Source organism: Giraffa tippelskirchi, chromosome 9 (genome assembly GCF_054371585.1).
Source record: "Giraffa tippelskirchi isolate mGirTip1 chromosome 9, T2T-mGirTip1v1.2.pri, whole genome shotgun sequence".
Lineage (NCBI taxonomy): Eukaryota > Metazoa > Chordata > Mammalia > Artiodactyla > Giraffidae > Giraffa > Giraffa tippelskirchi.
Genome location: NC_137283.1, coordinates 158,991,074 through 159,015,775, shown reverse-complemented (window position 1 = coordinate 159,015,775; position 24,702 = coordinate 158,991,074). Strand labels below are relative to the sequence as shown.

The 24,702-nt window shown below is 52.5% G+C and overlaps 1 protein-coding gene across 1 annotated transcript in view; it reads right to left on the bottom strand.

The window, feature by feature from the left end:
- Positions 1 to 24,702, bottom strand: part of IGF2R (insulin like growth factor 2 receptor) — a 104,274-nt gene that overhangs the window by 22,420 nt on the left and 57,152 nt on the right. Inside the window, exons 19-32 of the mRNA XM_081530205.1 lie at positions 24,016 to 24,195; positions 20,824 to 20,925; positions 19,323 to 19,424; positions 16,625 to 16,820; positions 13,567 to 13,737; positions 12,677 to 12,820; positions 12,418 to 12,593; positions 12,078 to 12,165; positions 11,410 to 11,625; positions 10,553 to 10,683; positions 10,208 to 10,305; positions 3,870 to 4,006; positions 2,567 to 2,757; positions 831 to 957 (exon numbers count right to left, since the gene is read on the bottom strand). Of these exons, the coding sequence (XP_081386331.1) occupies positions 831 to 957; positions 2,567 to 2,757; positions 3,870 to 4,006; positions 10,208 to 10,305; positions 10,553 to 10,683; positions 11,410 to 11,625; positions 12,078 to 12,165; positions 12,418 to 12,593; positions 12,677 to 12,820; positions 13,567 to 13,737; positions 16,625 to 16,820; positions 19,323 to 19,424; positions 20,824 to 20,925; positions 24,016 to 24,195 (2,059 nt within the window). The remainder of the gene's footprint in view (positions 1 to 830; positions 958 to 2,566; positions 2,758 to 3,869; positions 4,007 to 10,207; positions 10,306 to 10,552; positions 10,684 to 11,409; positions 11,626 to 12,077; positions 12,166 to 12,417; positions 12,594 to 12,676; positions 12,821 to 13,566; positions 13,738 to 16,624; positions 16,821 to 19,322; positions 19,425 to 20,823; positions 20,926 to 24,015; positions 24,196 to 24,702) is intronic.

Sequence of the window (24,702 nt, the reverse complement as noted above, 5' to 3'; positions counted from 1 at the left end):
GGTGGGGGTGCGTCCTCCTGAGGCTGGGCCTCAGCAGCCTGTGATTCGGGGTGGGGGGAGGTTGGGGAGGCCCTGACAGCACCTCGGCTGCCAGAGAAGCGCCCTGCAGCCTCCCGAGTCCCCAGCGCTGAGACTCAGCAGTTCCCTGGGTGTCCCCCTCCCCCTGCCCATGTTAACCCTGAAAGAGGAGAGGAGACCAACTCCAGCTCTGCAAGCCAAGAGCTAGGGACCCATGGCCCCAGAAACAAGGGCAGTGGGAGCACAGGTCTCAGGGGGATGGGCCGTCTCCTCCACTGAAGGAGACTTCCGAGTCAACAGCCGCTCGCAGAGCTGGCAGAAAAGGCCAACGTGCATCCTCCGGACAAGACACTGCCTGCTCCCCAACCTCACCGGGGGTCTCTCACCATGCTGGGGTGGGGGGGAGGGTCCCTCACTGTAGGGGTAGGGCGGGGGGCAGGCCAGCAGCGTCCCTCACTGCAGAGGCAGGGCGGGGGAGGTCAGTGGAGTCCCTCACTGCAGGGGTGGGGTGGGGGGGAGGCCAGCAGGGTCCCTCACTGCAGAGGCGGAACGGGGAAGGTCAGTGGGGTCCCTCACTGCAGGGGCGGGAGGCCAGCAGGGTCCCTCACTGCAGAGGTGGGGCAGGGGAGGTCAGCGGGGTCTCTCACTGCAGGGGCGGGGCTGGGGAAGGTCAGTGGGGTCCCTCACTGCAGGGGCGGGGCAGGGGGGAGGCCAGCAGGGCCCCTCACTCACCTGTGGCAGGGCGGGGGAGGCCAGCAGGGCCCCTCACTGCAGGGGCGGGGCGGGGCAGGCCAGCGGGGCCCCTCACTCACCTGTGGCGGGGTTGCTGACCTGGCAGTCATCGTGCACATTGCTCTTCACCGGGCAGGCAGCGGCCGTGGGCCAGGAGAAGGTGTACTCACAGTCCTCCACTGCGCTGATGAACATGGGCCTGGAGTTCTAGAAACGAGCAAAGACAAAGACGGCTGCAGACAGGCCACAGGGCGGACGTGGGAACCGCACCAACAGGAGCTCCCCTGCGCCGCCTGTGACTCGTCCGTCCCAGCGTCTTCGTGGGATGGGGGCAGGTTCAGAAAAGCAAGGGGTCAGTGCCTGCCCCCGAGACGCCCCAGGGGGCCTGACACATACGGGGTGAGACGTAGACTGAGATCCACGCAGGGGCCAGGGGCGTGTTCCTACAGTGAGACGGGGCGGGTGAAGGATGAGCAGAGGGCCACCATGAGTCACGAATGAGGAAACGTGCAGTCACATTCTGAAATTTGTTACAGCGGACAAAAGGGGATGAGCCGCCAGGAGGACTAGTGATAGCTATGAATCGATCAATCCCTGCACCGTTCGGGTGAGGAGACTCCCCGCGGCTCATCCACGCGGCTCAGGCCAGACTGGTGCAACAGGACTCTCCTCCCCAGATAACCCAGCCCCAGGCACCCACGTGCAGAGCCCCTAGGGGCCCCTCCGCTGTCCTGCTTGGCCATGAGCCTCTCCACTCAGTCACACAGCGAGTCTACGGGGGCCCAGGGTGTCTGCACCCCAGCAGCTTGGGGGTCCAGCCTCAGCCTCAGTACAGTATCCCAAGGGGAACCTCAGCGTCCACCCCGTCCAGGGGGGCAGGCCTCAGGCCCCCAAGCGGCTCTCCCGGGGGATCCCCCACTGCCAATGCTGGCCACACGCAGCTGGACAATGACACTCGGTGATACTGAGTAGGCTAGCTCAGCCTGTCCTTATGGCCCGTAGCCACAACCCACATCTCCCACAAAAGCACCTTCCATCTCCCAGGTGGAGATGTCCCCATGGTAAAAACACCAGTCCAGGAAGACCATTAATTCTGTCCCCACCTCCACACTGCACAGACCAACCCTCTGAGGGTGGGACTGCCCAGAGATGAGACAAGACTCCAGTCCCCATGCACCGACCACAAGCCAGCAACGGGGCCCAGAGCCTCAGGTCTCTTCTTTCTAACCTCACGGGAGCTTGTGTTGGTAACGGGTGACCAGCTGAGACGGATTAGGGGACTGGGGTGCACAGTCAGGAAGCGCGAGAGCTAGCTTGCAACCAGGTCTGCCCAACCTGCCACTTTTACCCCCAGGATGATGAGCAGGCTGGCAAACAGCAGTTCTCTCTCCAGCCTCCAGGGGTCTGAGTCAGACTTTGACTAATGATGATGACTTACTAGCTCAGTCGTGTCCGACTCTTTGCAACCCCATGGACTGTAGCCCGCCAGGCTCCTCTGTCCATGGGATTCTCCAGGCAAGAATACTGGAGTGGGTAGCCCTTCCCTTCTCCAGGGGACCTTCCCAGTCCCGGGATTGAACCCGCAGCTCCCAAACTGCAGGCAGATACTCGACCACTAAGCCACCAGGGAAGCCTATAACTCTGGAAGTTGAATTGCCAGGGCAGACACCCGGGACCACAGGCCCGAGGCCACACTGCCTGCGTCCCCTGTTAGGCCGGGTCACCCTGAGTGCTTCACCACGCACCCCAAGGAAGTGAGATGCCAGTCCTGCTGACTCAGGACCCACGCCGGGGTGGGCACAGCTGGATCACTCACCACGTGGCTCTCGCTGCATGAGAAGCGGATGGTGGTTGACTTCTTCCGAATCTGGTCTGGACACAAGTCGCCATCAACATACTTCAGGAGAGTCAAGCCCTGGCTCCACTGAGGACTGTCCCGCACCCTGCCCAGGTTCACGGGCTTGGGGCCTCCCAGCAGACACACGGCCGCCTCCGGAGGGCACGGCTCTGCAGCACAAGCAGAGATGATTAAGAGCAACCGTCAGCTGCTTTCCAGACTAGGACTCACAAGGTATCTAACGTCCGGCACACCACACATTTGACTCTAACAATCACTCCAAAATACCAGTGATTCCCATCATTTAAGTTAGATGCTGATGATGTCACGAGCTCTCATGGCATGAAACATTATTTCACTGCAGATGGACATGGGGGGTAGGCATGGAGGGTCAGGAGAATTCAAGGCAGAATGTCCTCAATTTTTCTGACCCCCAAACAGGATGAAGCTGAGAATACCCAGACTGAGCCCATGGGACATTGTAAATGATCTATGTTCATGTGCTATCTTTATTTCAGAAGTCACCAAGAACTGCGCCAACTTCCCAGTCTTGGAAATGTCCAAGCCACCTGCCCCGGGGAAAGAACGGGAGGGCCCCACTTCATGGACTGAGAGTGTGGGGGTCACCAGGCTGGTCAGCACACAAAGAAAAGGGAAGTGGGCCACAGCCTCACACCATGCAGTGGAGAAAAATCACTAAAAAAAAAAAAAAAAAAAAAAGCGTCCCCTTTGAGTTGAGCCAGACAAGATGTGAGTGGGGCTGCACAGAACTCCCAGGAAGACAGAACGAGCTCCATCTTCAGGATCCCAGCAGGCCGGGGGTGGCTTTGGGGTTTCTCTGGGTTGCTGCTCCTGGTCCCCTAGGTCCAACCAGCTCTCGCCTCATCACTGGCACCAAGGGTCTGCATGCATCATACCAGGACTCCCACGCGCTTTACTCTCAGTAAATCCAGAGGGTGTGCGCCCTCACGGCCATTCCCCGCCTTCCAACCTCCTGCCCTGGTTGAGAACTACCTGCCACCGTGATTATCTCCCCCTACCTCCGTCTCTTGACACTTGAAACAGGTCCTAACGCTCCCAGCATGCCTTCAGCACTGATTTACCCTGGACCACACCAGGGCCTGGTCATCAAGACCCTCAAATAATTCCTCCTTCCACTTCCTGGCTAATGTGTCCCGACCCCTGTGTCGGAGAGTGACGTGACTTCAAAGAATCTGTCCTGACTCCCTCTCTCCCCCAACCAACTCCCTGTGCGCCACGTGCCCCCGAGCCCCCCGCTCACCCGAGCCAGCCTGCGGGGCCAGAGACTTGCACACATTGATGAGATAGTGCTCGGTGGACCCCGTGCCCGTGACGGCCTCCCAGTTGTCGCTGTACCTCGACAGGGATGACAGGTCGTACGTATTCCCAGCCTGGTTTCTGAAGGGAAGAAAAAGCGCCACAGTGAGGTTCAGCCGGATTCTAATTCGGTCTTATGCGCCCTGTCTGGAAAGGCTCGGTGCACAAGTGGAGTGTACTCCTGACACCCCGGGGCACCAGACCCCACCAGAGACTGGACTTGACCCCTGGGGTCTCCCAGCTCCAGGCGGAATCAGCAATGACACAGCCTGAGCTCAGGAAATGCTAAGCCTTGGTGCAACGAGATTACGTATTCAACAACAGCAACAAAAAAGCAAAGCGTAAGTGCTCGCCCTGCTCAGGGCGGTGAGGAGACAGGGGTCCACAGACGGCTGAGACATGCAGTGCCCAGGGCATCCCAGCCAGGCCACCTGCCGTCCAGGCCGGAGGCCCCCCAACGGCCCCCGAAGTAAAATGAGCTGGCGCTGACCTCCTCGGGGGAAGGTTTACTTCCTGCACAAACCCCAGGCAGGGACAGGCATCGAGAGCCAGCCCTCCGTCAGGTGCAGAGTCAAGGCTGAGAAGGACACAAAGTCTGCCCACCAGGTCCAGGTCTGGTGGAGACACAGGATGACCAGAGGCACCACTTCACCCGAGGAGACCAGAATCAGCCATTTGTTCAAACACTACATGCCAAGGGGGGCAGTGGTGTTGTGTTGATGGAAACGGATAAAAGTCACCCATCCTATGAAGTCTGAAGAGGCCACAGGTAATTTTTTTTTTTTTTTTTAATGTACAGTGTAACAGATGGTAATCAGAGTGCAGAGAAAAAATAAGGCCGGGAAGGGAATATGCAGTTTGGGAGAGGAAACAGGAAGTGAGATTTTAGACAGTGGCCATAGAAGGCCATCTCTGAATAAGCTCAGAGACTTATTCAGACTTTGCTTTGATAGACGCCAAGTCCGATGCTGCAAAGAGCAATATTGCATAGGAACCTGGAATGTTAGGTCCATCAATCAAGGCAAATTGGAAGTGGTCAAACAGGAGATGGCCAAGAGTGAACGTCGACATTCTAGGAATCAGCAAACTAAGATGGACTGGAATGGGTGAATTTAACTCAGATGACCGTTATGTCTACTACTGTGGGCAAGAATCCCTTAGAAGAAATGGAGTAGCCATCATGGTCAACAAAAAAGAGTCCGAATGCAGTACTTGGATGCAATCTCAAAAACGACAGAATGATCTCTGTTCGTTTCCAAGGCAAACCATTCAATATCATGGTAATCCAAGTCTATGCCCCGACCAGTAACACTGAAGGAGCTGAAGTTGAACGATTCTATGAAGACCTACAAGACCTTTTAGAACTAACACCCAAAAAAGATGTCCTTTTCATTATAGGGGACTGGAATGCAAAAGTAGGAAGTCAAGAAACACCTGGCCTAACAGGCAAGTTTGGCCTTGGAGTACAGAATGAAGCAGGGCAAAGGCTAATAGAGTTTTGCCACGAGAACACACTGGTAATAGCAAACACCCTGTTCCAACAACACAAGACAAGACTCTACACGTGGACATCACCAGATGGTCAACACTGAAATCAGATTGATTATATTCTTTGCAGCCAAAGATGGAGAAGCTCTATACAGTCAGCAAAAACAAGACCAGGAGCAGACTGTGGCTCGGATCATGAACTGCTTATTGCCAAATTCAGACTTAAATTGAAGAAAGTAGGGAAAACCACTAGACCATTCAGGTATGACCTAGATCAAATCCCTTATGAGTATACAGTGGAAGTGACAAATAGATTTAAGGGACTAGACCTGATAGACAGAGTGCCTGATGAACTATGGACAGAGGTTCATGACATTGTACAAGAGACAGGGATCAAGAAAATCCCCATGGAAAAGAAATGCAAAAAAGCAAAATGGCTGTCTGCGGAGGCCTTACAGATAGCTGGGAAGAGAAGAGAAGCGGAAAGCAAAGGAGAAAAGGAAAGATATTCCCATCTGAATGCAGAGTTCCAAAGAATAGCAAGGAGAGATAAGAAAGCCTTCCTCAGCGATCAGTGCAAGGAAATAGAGGAAAACAACAGATTGGGAAAGACTAGAGATCTCTTCAAGAAAATTAGAGATACCAAAGGAACATTTCATGCAAAGACAGGCTCGATAAAGGACAGAAATGGTATGGACCTAACAGAAGCAGAAGATATTCAGAAGAGGTGGCAAGAATACACAGAAGAACTGTACAAAAAAGATCTTCACGACCCAGATAATCACGATGGTGTGATCACTCACCTAGAGCCAGACATCCTAGAATGTGAAGTCAAGTGGGCCTTAGAAAGCATCACTACGAACAAAGCTAGTGGAGGTGATGGAATTCCAGTTGAGCTATTTCAAATCCTCAAAGGTGATGCTGTGAAAGTGCTGCACTCGATATGCCAGCAAATTTGGAAAACTCAGCAGTGGCCACAGGACTGGAAGAGGTCAGTCTTCGTTCCAATCCCAAAGAAAGGCAATGCCAAAGAATGCTCAAACTACTGCATAATTTCACTCATCTCACATGCTAGTAAAGTAATGCTCAAAATTCTCCAAGCCAGGCTTCAGCAATACGTGAACCATGAACTTCCAGATGTTCAAGCTGGTTTTAGAAAAGGCAGAGGAACCAGAGATCAAATTGCCAATAGCCGCTGGATCATCAAAAAAGCAAGAGAGTTCCAGAAAAACATCTATTTCTGCTTTATTGACTATGCCAAAGCCTTTGACTGTGTGGATCACAATAAACTGTGGAAAATTCTGAAAGAGATGGGAATACCAGACCATCTGACCTGTCTCTTGAGAAACCTGTATGCAGGTCAGGAAGCAACAGTTAGAACTGGACATGGAACAACAGACTGGTTCCAAATAGGAAAAGGAGTCCGTCAAGGCTGTATATTGTCACCCTGCTTATTTAACTTATATGCAGAGTACATCATGAGAAACGCTGGGCTGGAAGAAACACAAGCTGGAATCAAGATTGCTGGGAGAAATATCAATAACCTCAGATATGCGGATGACACCACCCTTATGGCAGAAAGTGAAGAAGAACTGAAGAGCCTCTTGATGAAGGTGAAAGAGGAGAGTGAAAAAGTTGGCCTGAAGCTCAACGTTCAGAAAACTAAGATCATGGCATCTGGTCCCTTCACTTCATGGGAAATAGATGGGGAAACAGTGGAAACAGTGTCAGACTTTATTTTTTGGGGCTCCAAAATCACTGCTGATGGTGATTGCAGCCATGAAATTAAAAGACGCTTACTCCTTGGAAGGAAGGTTATGACCAACCTAGATAGCATATTTAAAAGCAGAGACATTACTTTGCCAACAAAAGTCCGTCTAGTCAAGGCTATGGTTTTTCCAGTGGTCATGTATGGATGTGAGAGTTGGACGGTGAAGAAAGCTGAGCGCCAAAGAATTGATGCTTTTGAACTGTGATGTTGGAGAAGACTCTTGAGAGTCCCTTGGACTGCAAGGAGATCCAATCAATCCATCCTAAAAGAGATCAATCCTGGGTGTTCATTGGAAGGTCTGATGTTGAAGCTGAAACTCCAATACTTTGGCCACCTCATGCGAAGAGCTGACTCATTGGGAAAGACCCTAATGCTGGGTAGGATTGGGGGCGGAAGGAGAAGGGGACGACAGAGGATGAGATGGTTGGATGGCATAACCGACTCGATGGACATGGGTTTGGGTGGACTCCGGGAGTTGGTGATGGACAGAGAGGCCTGGTGTGCTGCAGTTCATGGGGTGGCAGAGAGTTGGACACGACTGAGCGACTGAACTGAACTGAATAAGCTCAGGATGATGCGGAAGAGCCAGCCCCACAGGGAACCGGGCAAGGGGAGCAGTGGGAACTAGCGGCCTGGGGCACAGAACGCCCAGGGTGTCCACAGGACAACACGGGGCCCTGTGTGACGGAGCAGAGCAGACAGCAGCCGTGGCACAGCGAGGGCTGACGCTGGCATCATGGCGGGGGGTGTTCCAGCCCACCAGACGACTTCAGCTGGTAGCTCCAAACAACACGGGGGCTTCATCGCATCGCGGGGTCGCGACAAGATCAGCCTGGGCTGACTTACCATCTCCCAGGACCACTCTGATCTAGGGCCATACCGCTCTGAACACACCTGATCTCGTCTAATACGACCTCTAATCCCTGTGCAGGGCTAGTCCACCGCGGCCAGGGGGTCACTGAGGGACCACTGCAGCCATGCGGGGGGAGACGGGACGGTCTAAACCAGGGTGGGGTGCTGCTTCTGGAAGACAGAATTCTAGCCGTTTTCAAAGTTGAGGGACCATTAATGGGATGAGAGTGAAAAGATGGGCCAGCTTTAATATCGGCAACTGTGGGAGACAGAGACATTTGCAGAAGCTGATCCTCAAGAACTTCATATAACTGACCGTCTGATAGAGATTTACTGTAAATGGTTAAAGACCTAAAAGAAGAAACTGGAACTATAATAAAAGAAGGGGGGTGGAGTGGAGAGAAGAAATGATGAAATGGAGGAAGAAATGAGAAAGAGTACCAAACAGAACTCCGAAGTGGAAACTACAGTCATGAAAATTAAAAAGACAACAAACAGGCAGAAGAGCAAACTGAATCAGCTGATAAGAGATCCAGTGAATTGGAAGTAGATCTAAGGAAACAGAATGCAGTACATAAACAGATAAAACAGACATTTAAAAGATACGGTGCATACATTAGGCAAAGTTTAAGATATGATTAATAAAAGGCCCAGAACAAAAGACACAGAAGAGGTTAGAGGCAACCTTCAAAAATACAGTCACTGAAAATATTCCTAACTGAATAACAGGCATACATCTTCAGTTTTAGAAAGTACCACCTTCCAAGCAACATAAATAACAAAGCTATGCATAAGCAAAACAGACTGAGACCACAGAACAAACACAAGAGAAAATATACAGAAAAGGCAGGTTATCTACCTAGGAATGAAACTAGGACTGAAAGGCCAGATTCTCTAACAGTGACCCTAGATGGATTACCTCCCAAGGGCTGGTGCACACACACAGTAAGTATTCACCTGGACTTCTGTACCAAGCGAGTGGTAGTAAAACTGAGCCTTTTCAGATGAAGGCCAAGATTAACTCCATACACTCCCGGTACAGGACCGCCAGGCAGTGTTACGGTGTGGCTTGTACCCCAGGACCAGCTCCAAGAGCCCTAGGAACCAGTGTCGGAGGACGCACTAGTTCCTTCCTAGTCCCAAGTGGGACATCCTGGCGCAAACTCCTGACCCCAACAGAGACCAGAAGTAAGCAATCTGCAAATGAGTGTGCTGCATAGCATTATACTAAACAGAGTACTTGGAGAAAGAAAATTAAGTCAAAAGGAAAGGGTACAATGCAAAAAGGAAGTGCAAGCCAAAGAAACAGAGATATTTCTTTTCCTTTTCAAAAGAATAAATTTATATAGTCAAACAACCAATGAGTATTTTTTAAAACCACAACTTACAACTTATTTGAGAAGGAAGAAAATAAGTCAGAACTAAAACACTAGACCACAATCCTGTGGAGTTTGGGAGTGTGTGTTTGGTGCTAAAACATTCTATGTTATTTCATGGTTGGAAGGGTGGGTAGAGTTATGGGTCAACTTTAGCTTCCTATTAAATCAAAAATACATGTGTAAGGCAACAGTTAAAAGAAAATAGATTATAATTCAGGGAAAGCATGATGAGATTTTAAAAAAAAACAAACAAAAATTAGAATTTGTATCCTCAGAGATAATTAGAAGGACTTATATGAAATTTAAAATAAAACTTTCCAAAGGATAGTTACTTTAAAGTTCAGAAAATATCCCAGAATGGAGTAAAAACTCACAGAAGACGAGCAACAAACTTTTTCACCAAACACACATGATTCTTGTCAGAAATGGGACAAGGCTTTCAAAATTGAAGGAAAACGAATTTGACTCTGTCGTAATCCTAGTCCCAGCTAATCAGATCTGAGAGCAAGTCAGTGGCATTTTCAGACAATGCATGGGTTCTCTGCTACCCAACCTCTCCGCAGTACAGGAGGATACAATCCAACAAAACAAACAAACAAAAAGAATACAAAACAAAGGACCTAAAACCCAAGGAGCAACAGACCTAAGCCAAGAGTGATCCAAGAGTTTCATATGCAGGAACTAAAACCTAGAGTACTCACCTAATTCCCTGTCCCCACTAGCCACTATTAAAGCAAAATATTACCATGTACACCTGACTGCCCCCCGAGAGTCAACGCCCCATCGACTTACTTGAACGAACACTCAGTCAGGTCGAAGGGCGGGCAGGCGTACTGTGTGCGCCACTCAAACAAGTAGGAGCAGTCGGAAGTCTCCTGGAGAAACACGGGCTGCAAGGGCAGAGGTGAGCACGTGAAACCCTGGGCAGTCGGTGCTTTGCGGACGCAAACAGGAAGGGACAGACCTGCTCGTTAAGCTCGAGACAAAACTGATCGAGGTTTTGAACACCGTGTCTGTAAGCAACACACCTGAACGAGGCTTAACCAGGAGGCTGCATGAGACGGTGAGAACAGGCTCGTTTTATGCAAGACGGAGGCAGCGAAGCCAGGGCGAAGTGCCTGCCCTGAGTACACTCACCGCCTGCGTGCTGCGGTCGCAGTAGAAAAAGATGGTGGTGGAGCGCTGGTACACCTTGTGGCAGGTGTCACCCCCGGTGTAGTTCATCTTCAACACCCCGTTCTCGTAGGTCAGCTTCTGAGTAAAGAGACCTGCCAAAGAAGTGGCCGGGGAAATGAGGATGAGCTCAGGAAGCCCCAGGCTGGTCAGCACAGACACGGCCCATCGCACACCGATAAGACCCAGCACGCCTGGCCCGCGCTCCTTGAACCAGGCCTCCTCTCGCCCCAGGCTGTGACCTTCAGACCAACAGACCCACAGATGGACGACTCGCAGACGCTCCTCGACCCGATGAGCTCAGAGGATGCTGGTTCCTCAGGGAGGCCCACGGACTCACCCTGTCAGCTACTTCACAATTTGTAAAAAATTCATAGATGCATCACCACCTGCCCAGCTGCTGAGAGAGCGTGAGGACCGACAGCCTCCCCTACCAGTTTCACTGCCCAGCCCTGTACAAAACACGTGCCCTTTGTCTCTGTTCTACAAAGTACCACCCCAGAGCACCCACCAGTAGTCCAGTGGGTCCCAAAGTTGGGATAAAAAGGAAAAAACATGAGTTGAGAACCAGTAACTAGTGTTGCTAAGTAAGAATGAAATAAACCCTTAACGACACATGTCGGTGTCTGTCCCGGGTGGCTTCACAAAATCCAAGTGAAATCAGAAACATAGCTAACATGCTGTTTTACCAGGACACAGCAGATGTACTTCTTTTTCAAGAAAGATACCGTCTTTGGATCTTAAAACACAAGATATAATCTATCGTCTTAAATATGGAATTCCATTCTTTTGCAAGAAGAGAAGGAAGAAAACCACAGCACCTGCCACTTTTTTAAATCCCTGAGGTCCCCGCTTTTCCTGGCATGATGAGATGACCTTGGACTTGTCACTGTTCGGGCAGATGCCGGAGGACAGCTCTCCGCAGACCCGGAAATAATAGGTGTATTCGCCAGCCCGCACAACGGTGTCGTTCAGACCGAGAGGGATCAGGTTATACAGGTTGCCGCGCCTCGGGTCTCTCACCTCGCAGTCATCTCCTTCAAGAACATGAGCAGGGGAAGGGCGATGACACACACACCTTCAGGCAAAACTTCTGCAACCTTCAATCAGCTAAGTATCATCTTAAAACAGGCCTTAAATACCATTTCCACCTTCTCTCCTTCTGGCTTGTATGCGTAAGACAAACTGCCCACAGTCTCCTAGAAAAGCTTAGGTCATCAGGTGAATGAAAATCCACTGAAAACCAAACCTCACGTTCATGCTCTCAAGTGTGAGACGCCAACAGCCCACCGACCCAGCAGGGGAGGAGAATGTCGCTGGTGAAGGGCACGATGGAGTGGAGTGGAAAACTCAAGGACAAGAAGCTATCCATCCACTAATAAATACATAGGCGTCTCGAAATCACGCTCAAGGCTTCGCATCTGAGATGCTATCAGAGCACAGCTTACATCACACTTCCACAACCTGGGTGAGCGGGGCCAGGTCTTACCTTCCACGCGCACGACGGGACAGGCTTCCACGGTTCTCCAGAGAAACACAAACTCACAGTCGTTCTGGAGCTGAAAGGTCGGAGAGCCCTGCAACAGAAACCAGGGCTCAGTGCATGCTTGTCCACTTAAGAAGTGAGTCAAATGGTAGCAGAATGGACACCCAACTCTTCGCCTCCACGAGAGAGGTACACGGACAGCCCTTAGGAAACACAGCAGACTAGGACATGCTGGTCCAATCCCATCCACAGCCTAAAACCCCTGAACACTCCGGCAAGTTCAACATCAGACGCAAGACCCGGAGTCTGGGGGAGGCAGAAAGGAGGCCGCACGGACACGCACCGTCGTGTGGGCACACTCGAGGTTTATCCTGGTGGAGAAACGCTGGTTCTTGCACTTGTCCCCGTTGACATAGACGAGGCTCAGGGACCCGTTGGCGCCCACCTGAGGACTGATCTGCACGACGCCCAGGTTCAAGCTCTTCTCTTCCGTCACCAGGCAGGACCCCACCGCGGTGCCTGCAAGGGCCAAGAGACAGCGTTGAAGGTGGCGGGGAGGGAAAGAAGGCAGGGCGAACGCTAGTCCAGGGCTCGGCACGCACCGTGGCAGCCGGGAATGTACGGGAGAGGAGTGCACACGCTCAGGTAGAAGGTCCTCTTCTTCCCCTCGTCAAACGTGTCAACCGCAGTCCATGGCTTCCTGGCTTTGCTCAGGCCGCTCAGATCATACTCGTTCCCGGCGAGGTCTGAAACAACATGGAAGCGCTGCAGAGCCCTGCCCTCCTTGTGGCCCTGGGCATCGCCTTTCAACCCCAACGCCAAGGATGCAGGAACTTAACACTCGTAACAGAAATGAGGAGACCCACAGGAGGCCAACGGGCATCTCCTGCAGAAACACTCACTGGCCCTGACAATCAAACTGCCGTGGCAGCACTTCCCCGGCGGGCCCGTGGTTGAGACTTGGAGCTTCCAATGCAGAGTTCGACCCCTGGTCAGGGAACTAAGATCCCACATGCTATGTGGCACAGTCAAAATTTTTTTAAAAGTCAAAAAATTTTAATTAAAAAAAAGTTTAGTGATTCCTAATTTTAAAAATTTCTTTTAATTCAAAAACAAAAACAAACAAACAAGCTGTAACGACACAGCACCATGGCCGAGGAGGTGGGGGCCGCCACAAAGAGTGAGGACCCAGCTCAGAGTCGGGGACTCATTTCAGAGTTTTAGCGTCTTATTCTCTTCTTCTCTCTCAAGTAAGGAGCTCCAACAGTGTGCTCGATTTTTCCCCCTAGTTTCCTTCTCTGTCCTTAAGCAGCTTCTGATCCCAAACGATAGCTCAAAACCGTGAACCCAGATTCAAGAGAAGCTTTACAACTCTAGACACCATTCAAGGGAAACATGTAACACAAATGTCATGCTGCCTGTAAAATAAAACACGCACATACACGCATACATATGCTCACATGCACGCACACACATTTCTGACCGGCCTCACCTGTGACTTGGCAATCTACCGGAGAAGGTACACAGGCCAGTGCGGTTTCAAACTCGAAGAAAGTGTCCCGGATCCCCAGGCTAGAGTCGATGTCCTGGTGCAGGAACTTGGGCTCCCCTGGGTAAACGTCGTCATTGCAGATGAAGCGGATGATGAAGGCATCAGCCCTCCCTGGGAACAGAAGGCCAGACTGTTGAGGAACAGCAGTGACCACAGCGTCGCCGGACACACACGGGTCACCGGGACAGCGTACCCAGACATGAGCCTCCAGGCCATCTGCTAAGACAGTGTCACAGCACCCGATCTGTTCCAGGGACCTGAGCTATGAAGAGGTCACCCTCATTGGGACAGTGACCCTCGTAAGGAAGGTTCACACTATGAACACAGTGTCTTGGCATTCTTCTAGTCCAGGAAGGGTCACAGTGCTATATCCATTTATCCACCCAAACACTAGAAAACCATCCCTCTCCTTCGGGGGCTTATTCAGCAATATTTACTAAGTTCCTACTACACACAGGAGTGAGAGAAACAGAAGAAAACCTGCTCTCCTGGGAGCTGACCCTCAAGGCTGCTCAGCGCCCGGAGAGTGAGCAGAATTCATGCCCCTCAGCAGGGCAGATGGAAACACAGGGGGGCACAGCAGCATGGGGCTGAGAAACCCCAGGGCTGGGGTGGGTGGGAACAAGGCACGACAGCTAGGCTCACTGGAAGGTTCCGTCTGAGCCCAACCCTGAAGAAGGGAAGGGACGAGCCGCCTGGCTGTCTAGAGCAGAGACTGCTGTGAGCAGCAGGAAACACCATGAGGGCTCAGGTGGGGAGGGTGGGCCTTCCTGGTCGAGGAGCAGGAGGTCGGAGGAGACCAGGTGAGGAGCAGCAGGGGTCCTGTGGCCACTGGACAGGCCTGGCTGCTGCTCTGGGCACATGGGGAACCCCGGGTGAGGCGGGGGGTGGTCTGAGCTGGGTGCGATACGACCCAACACTTTGAACATCACTCGACTGGTGGAGCTGAGGACAGATCACTGGGGAGGCGGGCAGGGAGGAAGCGGGGGTGGCACGGCCAACACGGAGGCTCCTGCAGGGAGGGGACCACGGGGACGGAGGCTGCGGGGAGGGGAGAACCCCAGAGTCATCAGCATGTTACTAAGTCCTGCAGTGGTCCCCAGATGCCTGGTTTTCACAGGAGGACGCTGAAGCAGAGGGAGAGGGAGGGACAAGCCTGGAGCAAAACAGCTCTAAGGTCAGACGTGTGCTGCACCCCCGGGGCCTGCTGGCGCCTGGATCCCAACCCAGCAGAGAAATGTCAGCGGCTGTCAGCCACACGACCACACTGATAACCCCGCGAGAGACAGAGGGTCGTTTTCCAAATTAGGGTAAAATATATATATGTATATATACACACACATGCACATAAATGTCTAATCTAGTCATTATTAAACAGTGGGGTCATTTTCCAAATTAGGATAAAAAAAAAAAGGATACATAAATGCCTAATCTATTCCATTTTTAAACAGTACTCTGGAACTGGAAACGAAGAGAATTATAAACAAGACTGAAGGGACTTCTCTGATGGCCCGGTGGTTAAGCGTCTGAGCTTCCACCACAGGGGACGTGGGTTCAATCCCTGATTGGGGAACTAAGACCCCACGTACCACACAGGGTGGCCAAAAACAATTTTTTAAAATAATATATTAATAAAAAACAAGAGTGAAGCACATTTCTTTTTGGATATTGAGGTGAGCGAGCGGCTGACTCTTTAGACCCAGAGTTGAAGAACTTTACATCTGTAAAGCAACGGATTCCCATCACCCTGGGTTCCACGAACCAACTAAAATCAGCTGTCTGTGTCTAAATCCTCCCCAACAAAAGAGGCACAGTGAGAGCAATTCCCTTTCTAGGCCAACCCTTCGCAGACCTGACAGCAACCCACAGACCCACGTCTTCTGTTCTCGAAGTTAAGGAGACCCCTGATTTTTAACCCCCTTCCCAGGAATCCTGAAATCAGCCTTTTAACACCCTAGGAGTCCTCTTCCGGGCGTGTTAATGGATCTGTCAGCTTGAGGCAAGGTGCACAGCACGAGCTGATGACCGCAGACTGGCACAGCCATCCCCACTTCCTTCCAGCTCCCAGCTCCCTCTGACATGGCCTCAGACGGCCCCCGTTATTTTGGGCACCAGACATCACATGACTGCCCCTTCCCGAGCCCACCCCGGTGCGGCGAGAAGTGCGCAGGTCTAGAAGTCAGACCGCGTGGGTTCCGACCTCAGCTGTGCTCATCACCAGCTGCGTGACCCTGGGCTGTGTGTGTGTGGCTGCACCTCTGGGGGCCTCCGATCCTCAACACGGAATAAATGTGTCCGTCGGCAGAACCAGGATTAGAAGCAGGAGACTTGGCTCCCAGTACTGGCTCTCTGTCCAGGGTGCGAGGCCTTCCGGGCCTTCGTCACCTGGGACGCCAGGAGGTGGTTAAGAAGCGCATGAGCCAAGAATGAGTCGCCCGGGGTTGGTGGAAAACCAAGCGGCTCAGCACACACAGCACCTCCACGCGGGACTGGCACGCGGCGGCCAGCATGCGTGCACAGTAGCTGCTACTCCACCACCACCGTCCCCCGGGGCTCTCACACTCGGCCTCACACCTCATGACAACAAAACGGCAAGTTTCTGTTTACAGTCACAGCTGCAGGAAGGAACAGAAATGAGAACCCCATGAAGATGGCAAAACTGTATTATCTTCACCCATCACTTCAGTATCTGAAAAACAGGGGACAAGAGGCCAAGTGAACACTTCCTTATCAGAGGAGCCGCTGGAGGTGCTGGTGGAAGATGTTGAGGGTTGCGGGTGTGGACAGAACCCAGCCATCTGGGACCCTCCGGCTGCAGAATGCACTCAGGGGCTGGGAGAACACCCTGGAGACCAGGTACACGCGGTGCACGTGAGGCCAGAGGGCAGCCGGACCCAGAGCATCTACAGCCACGCGCGCGTTACTCTCGGAAAGGTCAACAGTCACAAAACCACCAGGACACTGGTGAGTCCCAAAACCAACAGGGATTCGAGCTCACCGTTGGGGTGGGAAGGATGCCCTGTGTAGTTCAGGGTTATGAAGCCCTCGATGGACAGCTGCAGGCTCTTCTCCAGGCCCACCAGCCTGCTCGGCGTCAGGGCCTTCGGGTCGTCCATCTGGGTTTCCCCCTCGCAGCCGGAAGCTGGCTTCCCATCCAAGGTGCCGCAGGCGGGCATCGTACCGCACACGTTGAACTGCAGGCCATAGGGTGAGAATCACACACCAGCTCAGGCTGCGCGACTCGCCGCAGACTCAACCCGCAACACAAACCCTGCCCTGCCAAACATCTGTTACTCTTCAATATCATGCAAATGACCAACCTGCCACATCTGGGAAATTAAATCTTAAAGCTAGTACATAAGGCAAACATCAAAGTCCAAACAGCAATGTCCATAAACTGCCTCTAATGGTTTATTTAGACAGCCCTGTATCTTTAAATGTATGAGACACACTGCATGCAACAATATATGCCAATATATATAGCCAGAATGTTACAGTATTTTCGACTGTAATAGGAAAAGCACATCTGGTTGAAGTCACATAAATTAAAAGTAAATATAATGGGATACCCGTTTTTCTTTTGTTTAAATAAAAGGCTTTTATTGTGTAAAAATCTGTTTTAGGTTCTGAAAAACTGTTTCAAATATTCTGAAATTCTGGAAAAACCTTCCTATGGCTTTATAAAGTCACATATTTGTTGCATTATATAATACACATAATTCCTCTCACCTATACATTTAGAAAAAGTATAGGTAAGATTTGCCAACATGATCAATTCCCACACATTCCTAACCTGCTTAACACTAATCTAACAATGTTCCTGAAAATTCTTGCTTTAAGTTCACATCAGTAAGATGTTGCACGTTATTTAATCTTTTATCCAGTTCCCTTTTATGCAATGACTTATCCATTTACACTAGATAAAAACTATTATTCAGTTATACACTAGCAGACATTTTAGAAATGCTTCATCATTGTCAAAAAATTAATTAAAATTTGATTTTTCTCCCCAAACCTGAATTGTTAATCAAGTCTAAATGTGATTAGATGCATCCAAATTTGGAAAAAGTGGATACCCCTGTATTTCTTTTTTAATTGGAGGATAATGGCTTTACAGTACTGTGTTGACACCTCTCGAAGCTACTGACACCGTTCCATTTAAAGCCAGCACTTGACAGAATGAAGCAGAACTCGCTCTTGGGTGTCAGACATGGACAGACTTCTCTATCACCGGTCAGTGTTTATGGACAATGTACACAAAGTTAAGATCTCCGTACACAAAGTGTTTTTTCCTTAAGATCACAGTTTCCTATCTAAGTAATGGCCACGTGAGAACACACCCAGGCCGACGGCCTGCAACCACGTGGGCCGCACGGTCACAGAAGCACGTAGCCCACAGGAGGACACGGGGCAGCCCAGCCCTGCAGGCCCAGGTGCCAAGATGCAATGCCAAGTAGTCGGCCGGTGGGCGGTGCTGTCCGAGGCCCTTCTGGCAGCACAAAGCCCAGCGCCCTGGCTCCCGGGAGCCTGGTCACCCCACCACTGCCATCATCCAGAGCCTGTCCCTATTGTCTGCAACCCTGCACCCACCACCTCCTCCTGTCCCCCGGCCACTGCACAGAAGGAGCCTTTCTGGCCGGTTCTCCACGGGGTCAGCTCTTCCAGCATGGCCCCTACAGAGGTCATCTTTTCTGGCATGTTCTTCCGGGTTCACCTCCTCGGGCATGTCCTCCAAGGGACTCACCTCTTCTGACAAGTCCCCTAAGGGGCTCAACCTTGAAGTTCCTATCTGCCTCTCACACTCACATGGAGAGCCAAAAACACTGCAGTCACCTATTACAACCTGTTACGAGCCAAACTCTAGGGCAGCAACTTCTGGGAAGGGGTGGGGAAGGGAGGGACCACGAGCACCGTGCTGCCGGGTGACAAGCCCACCATGTGTCAATGACTAGCCCCATCGGGGGTCTTGAGGCTCTGGAGCCACCTGCACGCCCTCCCACACGCACTGTGCCTACAAAGCCCCCTCTGCATTACTTTCATGATATTCTCATCCCAGCTTCCTGCTTTCAAAGGTTACTCTCTTCTTCCAACGTGGGTTCTGTGAGAAAAAGTTAAACCGAAATACAGATTTTGAAAGAGCTCTCTCTTCCAGCTGTGCTTAGTTTATAACGGGACATACTAAGTGGAGTTTTCCTTCTTCGCTGCTCCAGACACACGGCCAGGGCCGCCCACGAAGGAAGAAGGGCATTCCGAAGATTCTGGAGCATGCCATCAGCTCGTCTCCCTTTTATAGGCAAGCATGATCACCATTTCCTCTTGACCAGGGACCCGAAACCCCAGTGGGGCATGAGAACCAGCCTGCTGGGCCCCACCCCCGAGACGCTGCCCTGACCACAAGTTTGCAGGCTATGCGCATGCTGCTGGCCCAGGACCACCAGGCCAGACGCAAGGCCAGGACCCAGAGCAGCCAATGATGTTCTGTTCCTAGTTTCCATCTGCACAGAGCAGGAGGAGCAAGGGTTTCACCTCATCTCCCCTTAATTTGGACTTCTTGTCTCCTCCTGGGTGAGGGCTGCCATCCGTGCCCTGGGAAACTCCCAAGGACACCTGCCTCCCGCATCACGAGATGATGCGGTGAGCTCCGCGCCTCCTCCCGTCCTTCCAAGGCAAATCAGAGTGCACCTCGCAAGTCTTACCAGAAACGTCTTCCCGAGGGCCAAGAGCACATATCCTTCGGACTTGTTCAGTGGGTTCAGATCAAACACGTACCCACTGTTGGGGTCCCTGATGGAGCAGGCCTGCGAGAACGAAAGGGGCAAAGAGGCACATTCAAACCTGGTCCCAGAGGACGCAGGGGCAGGGACAGAGCATCGCCTATGCCTGCCTGGCACTGACCCCTTCGGAGAAGCGGCCCCGGGCCAGCTCACGGCATCTTTCGGTGCCGCACCTGAGGCGCCCCAGGTGAGACAGCAGCTCAGACGTGCCGCCCTCACCTGAACCCCCGAGACTGCTGCATTCACCCGAACAAGACCTTGGCTGAGCCCTGAGGAAAAGTGAGGAACCATAAGCGATGTGAAAGCCGCTCAGTCGTGTCTGACTCTTTGCAACCCTGTGGACTGTCCATGGAATTCTCCAAGCCAGAATACTGGAGTGGGGTAGCCTTTCCCTTTTCCAGGGGATCTTCCCAGTCCAGGAATCGAACCCAGGTCTCCCGCTTTGCAGGCGGATTCTTTACCAGCTGAGCCACCAGGGAAGCCCAGGAATACTGGAGTGGGTAGCCTATCCCTTCTCCAGGGGATCTTCTCGACCCAGGAATTGAACCCAGGTCTCCCGCACTGCAGGCAGATTCTTTACCAACTGAGCTATCAGGGAAGCCCAAATCAGAGACAGATCCATGAGAGATCCACAAATAACTCTCCCTGTCTCTCCTCAATTCTAGGAGGTGCAGTAAACCCCCCTCCCTGTCTCTCGTTCCGCCCCACCCACCCTACGCAGAGACCGGAGCAGCGGCTTCAGAAAGCACTGCCATTGTCCTCCCCGAGCCCCACAAGCCTGGGACCCCGTGCTGGGCACATTCCTCTGGGTGAGCTCTGCCACTCGGAGGAGACTTGAAAAGGGAGGTGAGGAAAACCCGTCCCGTCTTGAAGACAAACACCCAGTGCCGCAAACAGAAGATGCCCACGCAAGAAAGCAGAGAACATGTCTCAAGAGCCGCAGGCCACGTCCTGCAGGCGAGGGTTCCCCCAGGCCAGGAGGACGCGCCCGAGCCAGGCCGGGGTCTTCCTGTCCCGCATGCGGCTGGCGCCGCAAGACAGCAGGCAGGGCAGGGAGTCAGAGCGTGAAAACCTCGAGTCACGTGAGCCCATACAGGCCGCATTCGAGGCCGAGGGGGCACTGACGTGTCCCAGGTGTGGCTGTGGCGTTAAATTAAGCCTCCGTCCCAGGTGGCAGAGCGCCCCAGGGTCCCCGCGACGCCGGAGGGACGGTGGGAGGGAGGGAGAGGGCGGGGTCTGGGAAACCGGGAGCAGAAGGGGAGTCCTGGTTCTCATCCCCGGCCGGGAGGTGGGCCAGGGCGGAGGGCGGGGGACACGGGCCCCCTTCCAGACGCCTGCGGTCCAGGCAGGGATTAAGGAGCGGGAGGGAGGGGTGGAGCGGGGACGTTGGGCGGGAGGAGGAGGCCGGGGACCGCACCCGTACCTGGTCTATGTCCGTGGTGATTCGCATAGGACAGGCTGCCTCCGTGTTCCACAGGAAGCTGACCACGCACTCCCAGTTGAGAGAAAATATAGGATGGGTATGCTGAAAGGCCAAATCCAGGATGCAAGTCAACTCGAGGCCATGAAACGCGCTCTAACCACCAGAACACTAGTCGGATAATAAGAAGAGTTCAAGTCGATGGATTCACATGCAGTGGAGCAGGTGAGGCGCTTAACCTGCCTCGTCTGCTGACGATGCCACCCTTCCTACTAAGGAGACTGTTCTAATGCGTGAATGCGAGTGACTCTACCTAGGGTCACACCAAGAGAAAATGGTAGAACAGGGATCCAAATCTGGGTCAGAGTCCGAGACTGCACTTTTGAAAACCATTCTACACCCAGAGTTGGACTATAAAGAAAGCTGAGCACTGAAGAATTGATGCTTTTGAAGTGTGGTGTTGGAGAAGACTCTTGAGAGTCCCTTGAACTGCAAGGAGATCCAACCAGTCCATCCTAAAGGAAATCAACCCTGAATATTCATTGGAAAGACTAATGTTGAAGCTGAAACTCCAAAACTTTGGCCACCTGATGCGAAGAACTGACTCATTTGAAAAGACCTTGATGCTGGGAAAGACTGAAGGCAAGAGAAGAAGGGGACGACAGAGGGTGAGATGGTTGGATGGCATCACTGACTCAATGGATGTGAGTCTGAGCAAGCTCCAGGAGATGGTGATGGACAGGGAGGCCTAGCATGCTGTGGTCTATGGAGTCACAAAGAGTCAGACACGACTGAGCGACTGAACTGAACTACATCCAGACGCAGAACAGCTAGGCCCATGGGCTGGGTGCACACGGGCATGGCCACGCCACTGTGGACGCAGGTGAGGCTAGCCGAAGGGGTGGGATGTGCTCGACCACTGAGCCACAGCAGCTCCCACACGGGCACAGCCTCCACGGCCGGCCAGACACTCAGGGTGAGATGAGTGCTTCCCCACTGAGCCTCGGGGGGGCCTCCGCCCACCCTCCGTGACAGGTGAGGACACGGGGGGTGGGGGGCATGGAGGACCTGAGCCGCCCACCCCGTGCGGGGGAAGGGGACACGGCCGCCAGTCCCCATGCCTCCCCACCCTCTCAGTCACGGCATCACCCACGGTGAACTGCAAACACGCCCGTCCCTGCGGCCCCACCACGTGGCCGTGAAAAGCCCGGGGGGACCGCAGCCCAGCACGCCCGGGGACGTGGCTCTCCATTTGCTCCATGTGGCCTGGGCCCATGAAATGCACCAGGCCGTGGACCAGTGCTGAGGGATATGCTAACAATGTGAAACTGCTGTGAAGACTGAAAAACACCGTCTGAATAGGATGGCACAGGGAAGTTGAAAAAAAAAAGGTCTGAGAGGACTTTCTGGAAGTATCCAGTGTCTCCACAGCAAAGAGATTCCAGAGAGGGGAGTGGAGGAGTCTGGGGACGGGCATGAGGCCCAGGGAGGGGACAGAGGGGCCCAGGGTGGGGTTCAGAGGGGCCCTGGAGGCGGCCAGCGAGGTCCCAGCTGCTCAGCCAGCATTCCTTCCTGGCGCTGAGAGCAGAACTCGGGAAGCCCAGCTCAGGCTTATCAGCGTGTGTTTATGGCTCAGCTATGCGACGCTTTGCTTGTACAAGCCGAGCTCGGCCCGCAAGCCTTTTCCACCCCTTATCAGGGCAACTTTATTAAGCTCTTAAGACGTGATCTCCTGGGAAAAAAATCGTGTGCTGGCAAAAGACAGAGACAACTTGACGTCTGTAAGATGACTAGGATGGAAGTAACCGAGCCCCCGCCTGCTAGGTGGAGTGGACACGCTGGGTCAGTAACACGTCCACCAAGTACAGGATGCTGCAACTGACCCTTACAAAGCGCCGCCAGCCCTCAGAAATAATCTATTTGATGATAAACGTGAACTCTCATCCCCACTGCATGTCTATCGAAGAGCTTGGTGACTGCTCAAAGAACACGATGCAATTATAAATGTAAAACTCCAGGTTAAAAAAAGAAAAGCAATTAGGTTTAGAATAACAACGGACATGGTGGCCATGGACCCAGTGATGGATGCACAGCACTGTAACAGCATTAATGCCACTAAACTCTACACCTAGAAATGGCTAAGACGGTAAATCTTGTGTTATACTCATGTATCTTCTACTACATTGCCTTTTAAAAACCAGCAGGGAGTGTATATAACCAGTGAAGTTAAGTGAGATAGAGAAAAAGAAATATCGAGACACTCCTTATATGCAGACTCTAAAAAGAAACGACATGGTAAATGAACTTATTTACAAAAGAGAAATGGACTCACAGACTTCAGAGAATGAACTCAGGTGTCCCAGGCGGGACGGATGGGGCGAAGGGACAGTTAGGGAGTTTGGGACGACATGCACACACTGCTGTGTTTAATGGATAACCAACAAGGACCCGCTGCATGGCACAGGGGACTCTGCTCAACGCTAAGTGGCCGTGTGGCTGGGAGGGGAGTTCAGAGGAGAATGGAGCGGCTGAGTCGCTCTGCTGTCCACCTGAAACCATCACAACACTGTGAATCAGCTAAACCACAATACAAAATAAAAAGTTAAAAAAAAAAGAGAAAAGTGCAGATTGTATATAATGACCCCGAAGCATTTTTCCATCACGTTTTCTCTTCTGCTCAGCCCTGGCTAAGGAGCTCGGGCCCACCTGCAGTCTCCGTCACCTGCTCCATTTCCCAGCCTGGAGATTTCATTCCTGCTTTCCCAACAGACCGCTCGTTATTATTCCCTCAGTGCCCACCCACGGGGCCTGGCCTCCATCTCATCTGTGAGCCATGGTGTTTGGACCAAACCATCTCTAAGACCTGTTCTGCTATGGGGTGTGACCCTCAGATCACAGGACTCTGGGAGCCTCAGAATTCACAGAAACTCACATGCAGGACGGCATCTGTACGGCTCAGAGAGAAAGCTCACGTCTAAGGGAACACCTCACGGTGCACATCCCAAGCCAGCAAGGAAGGGCTTGAGCGTAAACTGGAGGAGGACAGGTGCAGAAGCACCACTGCCGTGGTCCTGGCCTCCTCGAGTCTGCAGCACACGCGGACCTGAAGCAGAACCAAGCAGAACCCGCATCCCAAGAAGAGATACAGAGGACCCCGACGCGAGCAAGGCCGTGGCGCTGCCACACGCTCCTCACCAGGCTGCCGGTGGAGCAGACGAGGTGGATCCTGGTGGTGTAGGTGGTCCGCCTCTGGTCGCTGGTGGTGCAGGCGGAGCCGTTGACGTACTCCAGGAGCAGGCTGCCGCTGTCCTCCACCACGGGGCCCGTCTTTGCCACCCCCAGGTTGCTGATGGAGACGGTCTCAGAGAACGAGCCCTGCGAACACGCGTGGCCATTAGCTTTCCCTCTGGAGACAGGACAACTGCGTTCTTCGTTACCGACACAGTGGGTGTTTCGTTATGCACGGCAGGTGGGTCCTATAGACTTGCCACAGATGCTGGATTAGTGAATTTGAACCACCGCTCCTCCGCAGAGGGGAAACACAGTCAGCCCTCGATACCCACAGGGTCTGCATCTGCAGATTCAACCAACTTCAGATGGAGAATACTCAGGAGAAAGAAATCCCAGAAAGCTCCAAAAAGCAAAACTTAAATTAGCCACCCGCGTCTACTAACACAGCACTTATACTGTGTTAAATGCTGTATCTAGAGAGAAATTACGGGGTGGATGTGCACCAGGGGACGTGCAAACACTGTAACACTGCACATCAAGGACTTGAGCATCCTCGGGTTCTGGGTACCAGCCAGGATCCTAGAACCGATCCACTCCCCGCACACCGAGGGAGGGGGTACATTTATGTCTATGGACATTTATCTCTCATAG